This window comes from Talpa occidentalis, unplaced genomic scaffold (assembly GCF_014898055.3).
Source record: "Talpa occidentalis isolate TD23 unplaced genomic scaffold, MPIMG_talOcc4v2.1, whole genome shotgun sequence".
Lineage (NCBI taxonomy): Eukaryota > Metazoa > Chordata > Mammalia > Eulipotyphla > Talpidae > Talpa > Talpa occidentalis.
In genome coordinates, this window is record NW_026555331.1 from 151,340,302 (window position 1) to 151,354,421 (window position 14,120).

Genomic DNA, 14,120 nt, shown 5'->3' on the forward strand with positions numbered 1-14,120 from the left:
CCACCGCCCTGGCCCTGGGCCTCAGGCCAGGTCTGCTCGCACATCCTCCCTCCTGAGCCAGCCCTTGGGAATCAAGCAAGAGGGACGGGAGCCTGGAGGGCCAGTCCTGAGGAGGGAGAGCGCGCGAGCCTGTGCTGACCCCCTGGGAGGCACCACCTGGCCCGGCCCTGCTCACCTGCTGTCCCAGGGAGCCAGCGGCCAGGAGCGCAGGTCTGGGTCTGGGAGGAGCAGACCTGGAGCTGAGGACGCCCCCAGCTCCGGCTCTGGCAGTGGGAGGGAGCAGGGCAGAGGGGAGGGATGGAGGGAAGAGGCCCTGACCTGCAGTGTCAAAACTTCCCAGAAAATAGATGGAGCCAAGGGGCCCCATGTGGGGGGTTTGGTTTTGAGATGACCGAGGTGGTCAGGGAAGGCACAGGGCACACGGGCATCCACATGCACACTCACGCCCTGGCACACACTCTGCACACTCATGCCCTGGCACATACCCCGCACACTCACACCCTGGCACATACCCTGCACACTCACCTGCGCCCTGGCACACCCAGCAGAGGTGTGCTCAGAAACCAGGGGCCGGTGAGCAGGGGCGAGGGCAGCCTCAGGGTGTCCGGGGCTGGTCAGCGCAGTCCCCAGGCCGCCCGCCTCACCTCACGCCTGCCGTCTGGCAGGCCGCAGCCAGAGAGCCGCTGCCGCTGCCGCTGGAAAGCCCCTGCAGAGGCCCCTTGGCCTGTGGCCTGCTGTCTGCCGGGAAGCCTGCTGGAGCCAGACACTCCCCTTCCATCACTTCCTCCCTGCCTCCCCGCCAGCTCTGCTGCCCTCCTCCAGCCCAGCCCTCCCGGCCCTCCTGCCCTGCCCAGCCTGGCCAAGGAGAGCAGGGGAGACAAGCACTACCCAGAGCCCAGCACGGCACCACCCGAGCGGCCTCCTCACAGGTGTCTGCGTTTCTGCCTCTGCACTTGGGGGACCAGCGAGGCAGCGGGTCGGTGGGGGGGTCCCCTAGCACCACACAGACCTTGTTCTCTGGGAAGGTGGCGGCCAAGAAGCGGGTGCGTCCCTGCGTGATGCCCAGGGGCCTCCCCAGACCTCCACCTCCACCCAGCCCACCGGGGGGCGGGGGGCAGCTGGGCTGGGCAGTTCAGGGCGGGTGGTGGAGAGGACAGTATTTAGGGGCCGCGAGGTGTCTTGGGGTGCAGCAAGGGACTGTGGCCACTACAGAAGCTCAACGGGCAGTGCGTCGTGGGGTGGGTCCTGGGGGGTGAGAGCCAGGGTGGGGTCTGGCCGCCCCATGGGCTGGAAGTGGGGTGTGTGGAGCGGTGGAGGTCGCAGGAGGAGCATGGGGTCAGCAGATCTGGGGGACGCCCCGAGAGCTGGCCGGGCAGCTGCTCTGTGACCAGGCGCCCAACCTGAGAGGCTCTGCCCGCATCGCCCCCGCCACTCCCCTCCTCAGGCCATGGCTTCAGACGCGGGCCCCACCGCAGGTGGCGAGGCAGCCCCCGTGGCCCCCCAGCCCACCCACATCGACGTGCACCTGCACCAGGAGTCGGGGGTGAAGCTCCTGCTGAGCAAGTGCTCCCTGCTGAGCCCCGGAGCCCCGGGCGCCCCCCGCCGCTCCCCGGCTGGCCGGCTGCTGGTGGCCTCATGGGTGAGTAGCCTCTGGGGCCCTGATGTCGGGGGGCGGGGCGGGGTCACCCTTCTCCTGCTCTCTGCACAGGACACTGAGCCAGATTTCTCTGCTTACGAGAAATCAAGCTCTCCCACCCCGTCCTGCCCCCTTCCTCACTTTCTCGGTCCCCAGTAACAGCCAGGAGGCAAGGCTGCGCAGAAGGGCTGCGGGGCGCAGGGGGCCATCTCCAGCTGGTGGAGACTGAGGCCCCCTCCACAGCCCCCATGTGGCTGGCTCTCCCCACCCCCGGCCCCTGCTCTCCCCTCCGGGGCCCCCCTCCTCCCTGAGGCCCCCCCATTCCTGTCCCCCTCTAGTGTTCCTAGTCCCCTCCCCTGCTGCTCCTCTCCTCCCCTCACCCTCCTCCCCTTCTCTCTCTCTCCTCCCTTCCCCTCCCCAAGCTCAGGACGCCCCCAGTGACCTCAAGGCCGGCAGGTCCTCTCGCCCCCTCCACCCGCTGCCCCTGGGCCCAGGATGGCGCCAACTCTGGAATCCTTCATCTTCCAGGTGGTGCAGATCGTGCTGGGGATCCTGAGCGGGGTCCTGGGGGGGCTCCTCTACCTCGGCCACTACTCCTCAGTGCGTGACTCGGGAGCTGCCATCTGGACAGGAGCCGTGGTGAGTGGGTCCCCCAAGGGGGCGGGTGGCCCCGGCTCCGTGACAGAGCATCCGCCAGCGAGCCGGAGTGGTGCGTTCGCGTTGGAAGGAGCCGGCCTCCTGCCCCGGGCTGACCTGCTTCTGCTCCCCCCAGGCCGTGCTGGCTGGAGCTGTCGCCTTCATTTATGAGAAACGGGGTGGCATCTGTTGGGTGAGTTTGGGGCAGGGCATCTGTTGGGTGAGTTGGGGGCAGGGCAGCGGTGGACCCCAGGCCCGGAAGCTGGAGGCCACCCCAAAGCCCCAGCACATCTCTGATCCCAGGCTGGGCTCCAGGAGAGTCTGAGCCCCAAGCTCCCTCCGCCCCTCTCCCCGCCAGGCCCTCCTGAGGACCCTGCTCGCCCTGGCGGCCTTCACCACGGCCATCACCGCCATTGCCATCGGCTCTGCGAATTTCCGAGACTACGTCTACTTCTACAGAGGGGACTTCTGCTACAGGGACTCCTGGAGGGGCTGGCCCACCGAGAGCCCCAGCACAGACAGCCCGGCGGAGGAGGAAAGGATGCAGCTGTGTCGCTACTACGTGGCCATGGGGAAGGTAGGGGCAGGCCGGGCCGGCCAGCTCGGTGCCAGGAGCCAGGCCATCCTCCCCAAACAGAGTTTGACCAGAGGAAACAGCTGGCGAGACACTGCAAAAATATTACTTTGACCCCGAAATCTATGCTGGTTGTTTGGGGCAGAGACTGGAGGGAGGTGTGGTGATGGGCCACTGGCACTGGGGTTTTGGGGGTGGACTGGTGTCCCCCCAATAAACAAACCAGAGGCACTGCCTGCAGTGGGTGTACAGACGGGGAGACACCAGCACTGAAAGGATGAGATGAGGCAGCATCACGGGGTGTACAGCTGAGAGGGGTAGAGTCCCCTCAACTTCTCAAGTGTGGCGGTTGTTGGGGAACCCAGCCCAGGCCCCACCCCTCCAGACGAGAGCGCTTTCTGCTGCACTCTGCACCTGGGCCTTGCCCGCCCCCATCAGGACTCCTTCCTCTGCCCTCTCCAGAAGCTAGAGGTGGGGTGATGAGTGGGAGGGACGCCCACGGGTGAAGGGCGTGGGACAGAGCACACTCAGCAAGTCACGCCGCCCCCTGCAGCTTTGGTCCCTTGTCCCAGGCCTTCTTCATAAGCCTCGAGTCCATGCTCTTGGGGGTGTGGGTTCTGCTGCTCCTGGCATCTCTGACGCCCCTGTATCTGCACTTCCAGAAGAGACGCTGCTCCATAAAGGTGAGGCCTTCACGCACATGTGCACATGTGTGGGGGGTGGGGTCGTCCAGGGGAGACAGGAATGGAAAGCTGGTGGTTTGGGGAGGAGAAAAGGACCGTTACAGTGAGTCCCAGGGGGTATGGCCCCTAGTCACAGCCCAGCCTAAAGCGCTCCTGTCTCTGACTGAGTGGCCTCTAGGCCAGACCCCAGAAGGCAGGGGAGTCCGCATCTATGGTGAGACTTTGGGGCTCTTGGCATCAGGTGCTGTAAGGATAATGTTGGGCCAGGTTGGCTCCAGAATTAAGCTGCTCTGGAGAAGAGAATTTCTTCTCCCCATTGGGGCTGTCTCTGTTCTCCCTCTCCCTTAGGAGAAAGACCAGAAGAAACTGGTAGGAGAGAGTGGAATCTAGCCTGCCTGTCCTGCAGGCCTGGCACGCCCTCTGCGCTGGGTGTCCCTGCATCTGGCACCTGGAAGAAGAGATGCTCCAATAGTGCCCACCCCACGGCCACAGCCATGGCCCAGCCCGCCCCCCCACCCTGGCACAGCAGCCGTGCCCACTTCTTGCTCACTGTCACCACCTGCTTGGGCTTCACGCCCCCTCTTGAGCGCCGATGATAATAAACTCACGTGTCATGGCTGGTCTTCCTGCTCAGTTATTCCAGGGCCGTCTCTTGGCTGGGGCAGCAGCCATGGGCCAATTCGGGCCTAAGATGCTGCCCCTGTGGCTTCCAATCTCCATCTGGGCCGGGAGTTGCTCATCTTTGATTCTTTGGCCTGGGACTGTCGTTCCAGACACCAGGGTTGGAAGAATAATGACGGCTAACACTCGGAGCCCGCTTCCTATAACTTAGATTTAAGAGGACAGATATTTTGACAATTGAATTGTTTTTTGGTTTGTCTATTTAATAGATAACATAATTCTAAGATGCAATCATCCTTTGAAAAGCAAGGTCTCTAACAATATACTGAAATAGAAACCCTGAGTAATTGTCTCATGAATAAAACACCTAAAACTTGTGAAGGTATGAAGCTGTACTCCCAAAATTGGTAAAATGTGAATCGTATTTTTTAATTCATGAGTAAACTGTCAAGAAAATGAGGGAAACCCTCAAATTAGGAGTAGGAATTCAGAGAGCTGAATCTTGGAAGGAGTATCTGGCTGTTGAGTCATCCCATGGCCACCCGGTGGTCACTGGCTCCACCGACCGGCCCACAGGACCCAGCATATCATTGGGCTGGCCGCTAAGTTTCATTACAGCAAAGGGGTATGTAGCAGAATCCACACATATCAGGTGGACTCTGGAGGAATCCGTGCCAACTTCCTGTTCTCCCACGAGGAAGGGCCACATGGTAACTGGTAACATGAGTGCAGTGTTTGGGGCCTGGGAAGTCCATTTAAGACTCAGAGCCCAGGGTTTTCAGGGGGGCTGGTCACGTGGGTGCCCCGTCTGCCTGAAGAATGGCAGCAAATCCAGAAGAAAAGCCGGCATCCACCCACGTTGTTTGCACAAACAGTCCAGGCAAGCTGATGCGGTGGAACTCATACTCCATGCGGATGAAACAAGCTTATCTGAGCAGGAATATTTCAAAAGCCTAACTCCAAGGAGACAGCCAAGGGCCTTGGAAAGGGCAGCAGACCTCTCCTGACTTACCCGCTGCTCCCCTCAGCAGTGTATTTCAGTCAGTCTGCCTGTTCTGTTCCCCACTCTGTCTCTGGTGAATCCTCTCACCCCCAACCTCTGGCCTGTACCCCAGCTCTTGTATGCATAAATAAATAAATCTTTTTTAAAAAGGGCTATGAGAAACAATAAATGAACATAGCAAAGTGGCAGTTTACAAAACCAGCATTCAAAAATCCGCAGCATTTTTATATGCAAACAAGGAACAAGAAGCAAAAGAACTCTATTTATTACTGCTCCAAAAAGAATTAAATACCTCAGAATCAACCTAACAAAGAGGTAAAATACCTATACTATGAGAACTATAAGACGTCATGTTTTAAATGACTTAGATAGCGGCAGAGGAGATGGGAGATATCCCATGCTCATGGATAGAGAGAATCAATATAGTCAAAATGACTCTCCTGCCTAAAATAATAAACAAATTTAATGCAACGCCATCAAAACACCAGCAACATATTTCAAAGAAACTGAACAAAAATATTAAAATTTATATGGAATCATGAAAGATCTGAAATTGCAAAAGCAACCCTAAAAAAAGGCTTTTAGCTCTATTTCAAATACACAATCATTCTTGAATATTACTTTATCAACAGAAGGTAGAGTTGGTGTGACATCTGATTTTCTGCAGAAGAGGAAAATGAAATCCAGAACTCTCTGAGGCTGTTGGGAAGGAGATAGGGCTGCAAAGAGTGACAGACACGGAGGAGGGGCTGCAGGAGGATGTGGAGGAGGGCTGTTTTCTCAAAGAAGCAGACCAGCCAGCTGCAACAAACAGAGGAGGTTGCCAGATTCTGATGCAAAAGACCACTTCTGAGCCCAAGGACAAACCAAGTTGACATTCATTTATCTGGATGACGAATGGAAAGAATTTTATATCCAGTCAGGCCATAAAAGGACTGATTTAGAGACACTGTGTAGAAGAGCAATTGATACCATCTTTAGCTTAAGGAAGAAACTAATTCACCAGAGTCGTTATTTACCCTGAAAATGACAATATGTTTTTAAATTTAATGCTTAACAAGCTCAAAGATAGAATTAAAACAAGACTGAATTTAAATTCAAATTCCGAGTTCCATGTCTCAATCCAGATGTGATTAGCCCTGCCACCTAGTGGTTACAAAAAGTCTTCAAGAAAAAACAGAAAACAAATTTGTGCGTGTGCATTTTCACTTATTGGAATACAAGCCTCAATGATATTAAGCAAAGAATTTCTTAGATAATAAAAATGAACACTGGAACACCAGAAGCAGTGCAACAGTGTTTACTCCGAGAGAACTGTTCCAACAATCGCAAGTTTAACTTTAGTTTATGGTGGGAGGAACAGAGAGTCACTGACGTCAAAAATGTGATTATTCCCGACACAGGGGCTTCTGGCCTCAGTTGTTGTGAACTAAATATGAGAGATGCTCTGAAGCTGGGTGAGCAGAGAAGGTGGTGCTGGGTTATTCCCTTCCTTTCTGAAGAAAGCCCGAGGAGGCACAGAGACCGGCCCCCGTGTTGCACCTCCTTGATCCTGCGCCTTGGTCCTTGGTGGGGGTTGGAAAGATGTTTCACAACCCGGCAGTAGATTTTACAAAGCTGTTTCAGACTTTGAGTCTACACCAACATCTTTACCCTCGGGTCGGCGAGAGTAGGGAGGGGCTCCCAGAACACTCTAGAGGCATTTCTTGGAAAATTATTAATTGACTGACATCTACCAACACCTCCCTGTGGTGAAGACTGTGGGTCCTGGCAATGGACCTGTGAACAGTGGCTGCCCCTGCCCGGCCTAGCCTGGGTGACAACAGGGAGTACAGGCCAAGGCTGCGTGTCGCCTCCCACCTCCGACAGGCGTCCACCTCACACAACCGGTGACAATCGTGCCAAGGGGCCAGCAGAATAGAGGGTGGGGCGGCGGGTGTCCCCACTGTTCTGGTCTCAGCCAGTTTTTCTCCCTGTGCCACCTCGTCTGTGCTGGGACACTCTTCAGGAAGCAGGTGCCCCAGTCCTGAGCGGGCAGCCCCTGTGGCAGCCCACAGAGAGGTCGGGTGGTCCTGCCCCAGCTGGGCCTGGTGGACACAGGGCTGCCCACCCAGGGCAAACACCCTCCACACACACTGGAGGGCGAGAACCGTCTCTGGGAACCGTCCGTCCTTGGAAACACGGACTCTATATTGGCAGAGCCCGGACAGAGTGGTGGCTGAGCACCCAGGGGCATCTGCCCGGTCCTCCGTGAGGACAGTGTGACCCCAAAGCATTCACCTGGCGACCCCCACCCACCTCCCGGCACCACCATCACCTTCCACACAGAAGACATGAAGGATTTATTAAACAGGACACACTGCATACATTGAGCAAAATATGCAAGACACCAAAAAATATGCCTTCAGCGAGATTCTATTTATATAAAATCCAAAACAGGCAAAATAATACCTACCCTTTCGGGGTGCGTGCAGAGATGGCAAAACGCTCGCCTGGAGAAAAGCCAAAAAATGATTTGCACAAGAGCGTTTCTGGGTCACTTGTGGAGCAAGGGACAAAAGGGGGTGGCTGGAGGGGGCTGGGGTGCTTGGGGGGCAGTGTCCTGTTTGCGATGTGGTGTAGAAATCCGCTTTATAACCGTTCATGCAGCTGAGTTCACACGTTAATGTCCACGTGTATCTATGTCATATCTTAGCATGCATGAGAATAATAAAGCAGTTCTATCGAGCTCAAAGATCTTCAGACAAACCTTCGGGACACGCGTGTCGGGGTTGGGGGGTTCACAGCCTGACGTGAACATTCGGGGCGACATGGCCCAGATCTACGAGACAGCCAAGCAGCCGCCTCCTTTAAGTAATAAAGTCCCTGTCTGAGACGAGAAGGGGGCGCGGGCGTCCCACGGCTGGGACAAACCTGGGGAGGCAGTAAGCCGAGCCGGGCCCCCAGGAAGGCAGAGGGAAGAATCGCCCCGCAGGTGCCGCCCCGATCCCCAGGGCGGCTCCAGCCCCGGCCACTGCAGGCCCGGGACGCCAGGGGGCGCTGTCCGCAGCCTCGGCGCCGGGAGGCGGGCCTAGAGCGCAGGCCCCACCCGCTCCTCGTATCCAGTGGACAGCCCGCCTGCCGCTCACAGCCTGACAGCCAATGAGGAGGAGCTGAGGCTACTGCCCCGGCGCGGGGCGGGAGGGGCGCCGCGGGGATCCCGGGCTGCGAAAGGGGAGCCAGGCCCCGGGCCCCGTCGGAGCCGAGGCTGGGTCAGGGCGGCTGACGGGCTGAGCAATGGCTCTTCGGCGGCGCGGAACGTGGTCCCAGGGGGCACCCCACCCCGTGCCCCCCCCGCCTTGGCGCCCCGCACCCCACTGCGGCAGGACGTCCAAGGGCTTCCCTGGGAGCCCAGCCCCCCACTTCCTGGAGCACCTGGGGTCCGGTCGGAGAAGGGCCAGACACCCCTGTTCAGCCCAGAGGTGCAGTCACCTGCGCCCCACCTCCGTGGCACCCCGCGGCGACCAGGAGCCGCGTCCCCAGGTGGATCGACTCCCCGCAATCGGAGGCCCCGTCCTCAGCTCCCCAGCTGCCCCCCCTGCCCGCCCAGATGGCAGCCCAAGTCAGGACCGGCTCAGGGTGTCAGTCCCGCGCATGGTTCCCCTTCCCTCTTCGGAATAGCGTGTGGGTGTCCAGCTGATCACCCCCGTCCCCAGGGAAGGTGGGCACCACATTGCTTAGGGACCCCAAATCTCAGATTCCTCTTGCCCAGGACGCAGGCCTGAGCGGGGAGTTGAATTTGGGTGCTCAGAACAGAGACTGAGAAAACCAGTCTGGTTCCACCCTTGACACTTGTCTGCGGGCTTCTTCCTATAGAACAGGTACCAGACCAGAGGACAAAGAGACGGGGGCTGGAGGCGACTGTTGGGGCGCAAGCAACAGAGCCTGGTCTGCTTTCTACTCAGCACTGGGGAGCCCAGTGAGCAGCATGGAGGACAGCCAGGAATCATGCCTCTCAGCCTGGTGACTCTGCCCTCGGGCTGGTGACTCTGCTGTGCCAGGAGCAGCCAAAGGTCCGGACCTCTGCACCTGCCACAAAGGCTTCTCTGGTTGAGAAGGAAGGGGGGCGGAGTGCCTTTGCAGTCAGCCTTCAGGCCTCCTCAGAGCCCTGTGGGGGCTGGGCCACCTGCAGGGAACCTGGCCAGGAGTGACACCCAGGGATTGGCTTCCTTCAGACAACCGCAGCTGGGATGGCAGTGTTCTTCCAAGGTCACGACCTTGTCAGCTGCTTTGTCCCACAGTGTCCTCGGTAACCACCCGTCCCTTTGCCCTTTCATGTCCAGGGGTAAAAATGGTGTCCAGTGACTTGTGGCCTCGGTGCTTCCCACCCCCACCCTGCCTCACCTTTGTAAACGCGCCTCACTCCCCCTTGGAAACACGGAGAAGGCCCTGACTGACGTGCTGGGTTTCCTTTTTTTCAGCTTCACTCTACTTTCACCCTGGAATCACCTTCATTCACTAAGCAAGCATAGCACCTGCAAGGCGCCAGGTGAGCGCTGGGATGCGGAGACGGGAGACAAAGGTCGCATCAGTCATCACACGAGAGGACTGTACTGGAGGTCAGCGCCAGGCGGGCACAGCCCGGGAAGGTCCAGGCACATCACAGCCAAAGGCCACAGGCCACAGGGCAGACGTGGGGAAAGGGATGAAGTGGTCCCGAAAGGGGGGTGGCATGCAGACGTGAGGGCGGGCGCTGGGCATTGTGGGAGCCCGGGCGTCAGGCCACACTGCTGACAGGAGCCAGCCCATGGGGGCTCAGGAGGTCTTGGCCTGTCCCCATTGCGAAAAGGCCATTTGGGGATGACAAATTGGTGGGGGTACGTGATGGAGCCAGGAGGCCAGCGAAAGTCCACTGCAGGAGTTAGGCTGACTCAGGACAATGGCAGGAAGGGGGGGCTGGATGCAGCAGGTCATGCAAACAGGTAGATGCCGCCGGGCGAAGCTGTGAGGATGCAGCCCCTTCGGGAGGCCTGGCTGGAGCATCTGGGTGGACAGAGGCGGCATTCCTAGGACGAGGAGCAGGGGGGCAGGGGGCAGGTATTCTGCTTGGAGTTTTTTGGGTTCCAGACACCTGTGGGTGAGTGAGTGAAGGTCGCTGGAGCTCGGGTTGGTCTACACCGAGGACAGGCCCCAACAGTCCTAAAGACACAGAGGAGTGACTGGACTGAGTGTCCTCCCCCGGGCCATCTGTCCAGGAGTAGATCATTGAACTGTGGACATTCTGTAAGTGTTGTGGGACACACGCACACACACACACACACACATCCTGTCTAGCAGGCAGGAGACAAACCATCTGCATAGAGTTGTCGAAACAGGGTCCGCCCTGTTCTGTGAAGCCACTTGCCCAAATCTGCAGCCTGCAGGTAAACCAGCCTTTCACCCCCAGCGATGACCGAGGAGCCTTCAGGAAGGTTCGCACAGTGGACACCCAGCCTTTGAGCCTGCAGCACGAGTCTTTAGAAATCAGGAAAGCGACTAAACCCCAGCCTTGCTGCCTCTGTGCCTAGTAGTATCGACACATCTTTTCGCCAAGAAAACTTTGGAAATTGAAAGATCTGAGCCAACAGACAAAAAGCAGAAGTCCCCGCCCCGTCGAGAATGACGGCATTTGTTACATCAGCGACACTCTCTAAGCTCAGACGCGGCTGCTCGCTGCGCAGCTCCCACGCGTCAGCACCCTGCGCTGCTTCCCGGGCTGGGATCCTCGCCCTGTGTCTAGTAAACTCTTGTCTCAGGCTCCCCGAGACTTTATTCCAGCGAACAGACGAGGACGCTGACATGCGGGCCGCCGAGCCAGGTATCCATGAAGAACACCGTCGTCCTCCGGGTGTTTAATTCGACATGTAAGGCACTGACTGGTATCGACGTCGCTTTACAAATAGAAGACTAAGGCTCAGAGAAGTCACGCCACTTGCCCAGGGCCCCACAGCTGGGAAGAGTCATTACTGATACTTGAATCCAGACAGTCCGACTCCTGAATAAACTGGGCTTTTGCTTCATCATTTCGCAGAATGAGCACTCGGTTACTCAATCGATAGCAGCCTTGAAGATTTTTTTCTTTATGTTGTTTACCTCCAAGAGCAGGCAGGCCTTAGAGATAAGGGCAGGATTAACTGCCCTTTCTCTGCAAAGTGCCAGCTCTCGAGTCTGCATCTGTTCCTGAAAGCCTGGCGCTTCGCTCCCATCTTCTAGGAATGAAGCTGCGGAGTGAAGGGATTATCTGGGGGCCTCTTAGAGTGAAGGGGAGGGAAGGGAACTTTGACTGGGCTACCCCACCCCCACCCCGTCTCAGAGATCAGCGGTTCACATCAAGTAAACAGCTGCTCGGAAAATCCAGCCTGGTGCGGTCAGTTGCCGTGAGAGGAGAAAAGGCAAACCCGGTTCTGTTACTCCCAGTTGAAAACTGTCCTTCCTCTGGGATCCTCGCGAGGTCCGCACAGGCCCAGGCTCCCTCCTGGCTGCCTGGCCTACCCCCAGCCCCACCCAGCGCCCCAACTGCACACTGCTGCTCTTGGCTCCCACGCGCAGCCAGGGCCACGCCTCTGCCTTCCAGCACTTTACTATAAAAATGTGCAAACGTACAGAAAAGTTGGGGGGAATTTACAGCAAACGCCCACAAGTCCACCCAGACCCAATGATGGAGCTCGGCTGTATTTCCTTCATTGCCTGTCCGTCCACTTTGTTCCCATGCCTGCCGGGTAAGCTGTCCACGGCCTCTCGTGGCCCCCCGCGGCCCCAGGCACTTCTGACACGCGCGGTGAGCAGGAGTCGTCGGCGCTTATCTCCCTTCAAGCAGAGTCAGCATGCAACACAGTGCTCACGCCTTCCGGACAGCGTTTGTTTTCTCGTTGCTGTGAGAAATCACCCCGCGCTTAGCATCTGTAAACAGCAGGGACAGAGTCTCGGCTGGGGTTCAAAGTCCAAAATGGGTCTGAGCAACGGGCCAGCTGTGAGCGGAGTTTGCTCCTTCTGGAGGCTCTCGGAGCAACCGCGCCCTCGCCCGCTTCGTCTTCTGGATGTTCCTTGACTTATGACCCCTTGCTGGAGTCACCCCAACCGCTGGCTTTCACATCTCTTACGACTCATCCTGATCCCCAGCTTCTGAGAGGCCCCCAGATAATCCAGGAGACTCCCCCCATCTCACAGTCCTTAATTTATTCACATCTGTGTCGGCTCTTCACAACATAATTTATTTTTGGGTTTGGGGATGAGGACAGAGTCATCTTGGGGAGTCATAATTTAGCCCCCCACTGCATGCACCATGGAATGGACTTTTACAGGGGCAGAGCGCTGGGTAACCTGAGCCCACAGAGTGGGAACGTTTCCAGCAGACCCAGAAATGCTCTCCTGCCCCTTCCCACTCAGCCACCTGCCGGCTCCCCTGCCCAGAGGCAGCTACTGCTGTGAATTCTTGTCTCTTCTAGAACTTTCTATAAATGGAATAACACAGCACTTCATTTTGCACCTGGCTTCTCTCATTCCACACGATGACCTGAGACCCGCCCCTGCCCGGGTGCATGTGTGGGCTCCGCTCTTCCTCGTGCTCCTGGGCAGCAGCTCCTTGTCTGCATAACCACGACGGCGGCTCATCTGTCCACCTGTTCCTGGGTCCACACTCGCACAGCCCACCCCGTCACATGTTTCTATCTCTCTGCGCTCTGGGCCAGCTGCTGACATTGCCAAAGGTCTGGAATAACCTCTGCCACCCACGGGTCACGCACTCACCATCTCTGTGGGCTAAGTCCTCAGGCCCAGTGCAAAGGTCACCGCCTCGGGGAGCGTTTCGTGAACTGCTGCCCCACCCTGGGCAGGGGGACTGCCCCCTCGGTGCAGCTCCAGACTTCAGTCCCCACGCCCGGCTGCTGTGTGGCCCTTGCTGTCTCAGGTCAGCCTCCTCCCTGGTATCACCCCCAGGAGCAGGGGCCTCCACCCCAGCCACAAGGTGCACCCAAGGCCAGTGCAGCCTGGGTGCAGACCCCAGCTCTGGCTTCCTTGGCTGCAATGTGGTGGTAATGGTTGGTCCAGCTACGGGGGGCCCTGTGGACAACATGAGGGGACCTTAGCACCGTGCCCCCACAAAGCCAATTTCCCCCAGCACAACCAGAGCTCCAGGTGCTGCCACCCAGCACCTCCCCTGGGCAGGATGCTGCGAGGCTCCTGGGTCCACCTAAACGTGGTATCAGGAGCTGCATGACACCCTCGTCCACTGTCTCCCCAGAAACTGGAACCAGAGGACTTCCAGGCTATGACTGCCTTGCTTGCAACCCCAAGCCCTCAAGAGCAGATGCTGAGGACTCTGGAGGACAAAGCCCTGGGCCAGGCTCGCGGAGCCCAAGAGCAGCGAGGACCCCGAGTTGCTCTGAGCTTCCTGAATCACCTGTGGCTGGGGAGGGGGGACAGACCCCCTTCCCTGAGCCCCAACGAACTCCAAGATGAGAGAGTCGAGAGTTGGGAAGAGATTGCTGGCCCGAGAGCCCCCCTGGGGGAGCCCACCCGGGAACCACAGGCAGGTGCCGCCAAGACTTGGATGTGTGGGGCCCAGAGGCCTTTCCTGAGCGCTCACGAGTCTCCAGCCCAGGAGGCCCACGGAGGCCTGCAAAGTGTCCAAGGCTAAGGTAGCCCGCTCACCCCCCGAATGCCCACCGGGTCAGTGGGCATCCTGCTCGCCCCTGGGAGGCCAGCCCATCCCTCTAGGGAGTCCAGTAGCTCACACAATGGGAACCTTCTGGGTGTGCAGGGCAGCACAAACCCCAGCTGGCTGCCAGAGCGCCTCATCCAGCGCGGGGACCAGGAGCTTCCGCGCAGGGCCCCATTCCAGGAACCCGGGTTATTTCTCCAGAGGTTCCGATAGCTTAAAATCGGAGACTCAGCTCCTATTTAGGTGCAAAAAGGGACTACTCCCTACCCCCAAATGCTGCTTTCAGACTT

At 58.2% G+C, this 14,120-nt stretch overlaps 2 protein-coding genes across 4 annotated transcripts in view; both read left to right on the plus strand.

Annotated features, from left to right (window-relative positions):
- CNTNAP2 (contactin associated protein 2) overlaps positions 1-14,120 on the plus strand; it is a 1,162,155-nt gene that overhangs the window by 766,228 nt on the left and 381,807 nt on the right. The gene's annotated exons all lie outside the window — the stretch shown is intronic.
- LOC119248248 (transmembrane protein 176A-like) lies at positions 688-5,290 on the plus strand. 3 transcript variants are annotated; one of them, XM_037515227.2, is made up of 7 exons: positions 688-1,043; positions 1,445-1,639; positions 2,165-2,275; positions 2,409-2,465; positions 2,631-2,849; positions 3,400-3,529; positions 3,878-5,290. In XM_037515227.2, exons 2-7 carry the CDS (start codon positions 1,448-1,450, stop codon positions 4,123-4,125), a joined length of 957 nt encoding a protein of 318 aa, XP_037371124.1. In that variant the 5' UTR covers positions 688-1,043; positions 1,445-1,447; the 3' UTR covers positions 4,126-5,290. The 3 variants fall into 3 exon arrangements, with proteins under 3 accessions (XP_037371124.1, XP_037371131.1, XP_037371129.1); XM_037515234.2 differs by having other exon boundaries at positions 3,419-3,529; positions 3,878-3,955; XM_037515232.2 differs by having other exon boundaries at positions 771-929; positions 3,878-5,289.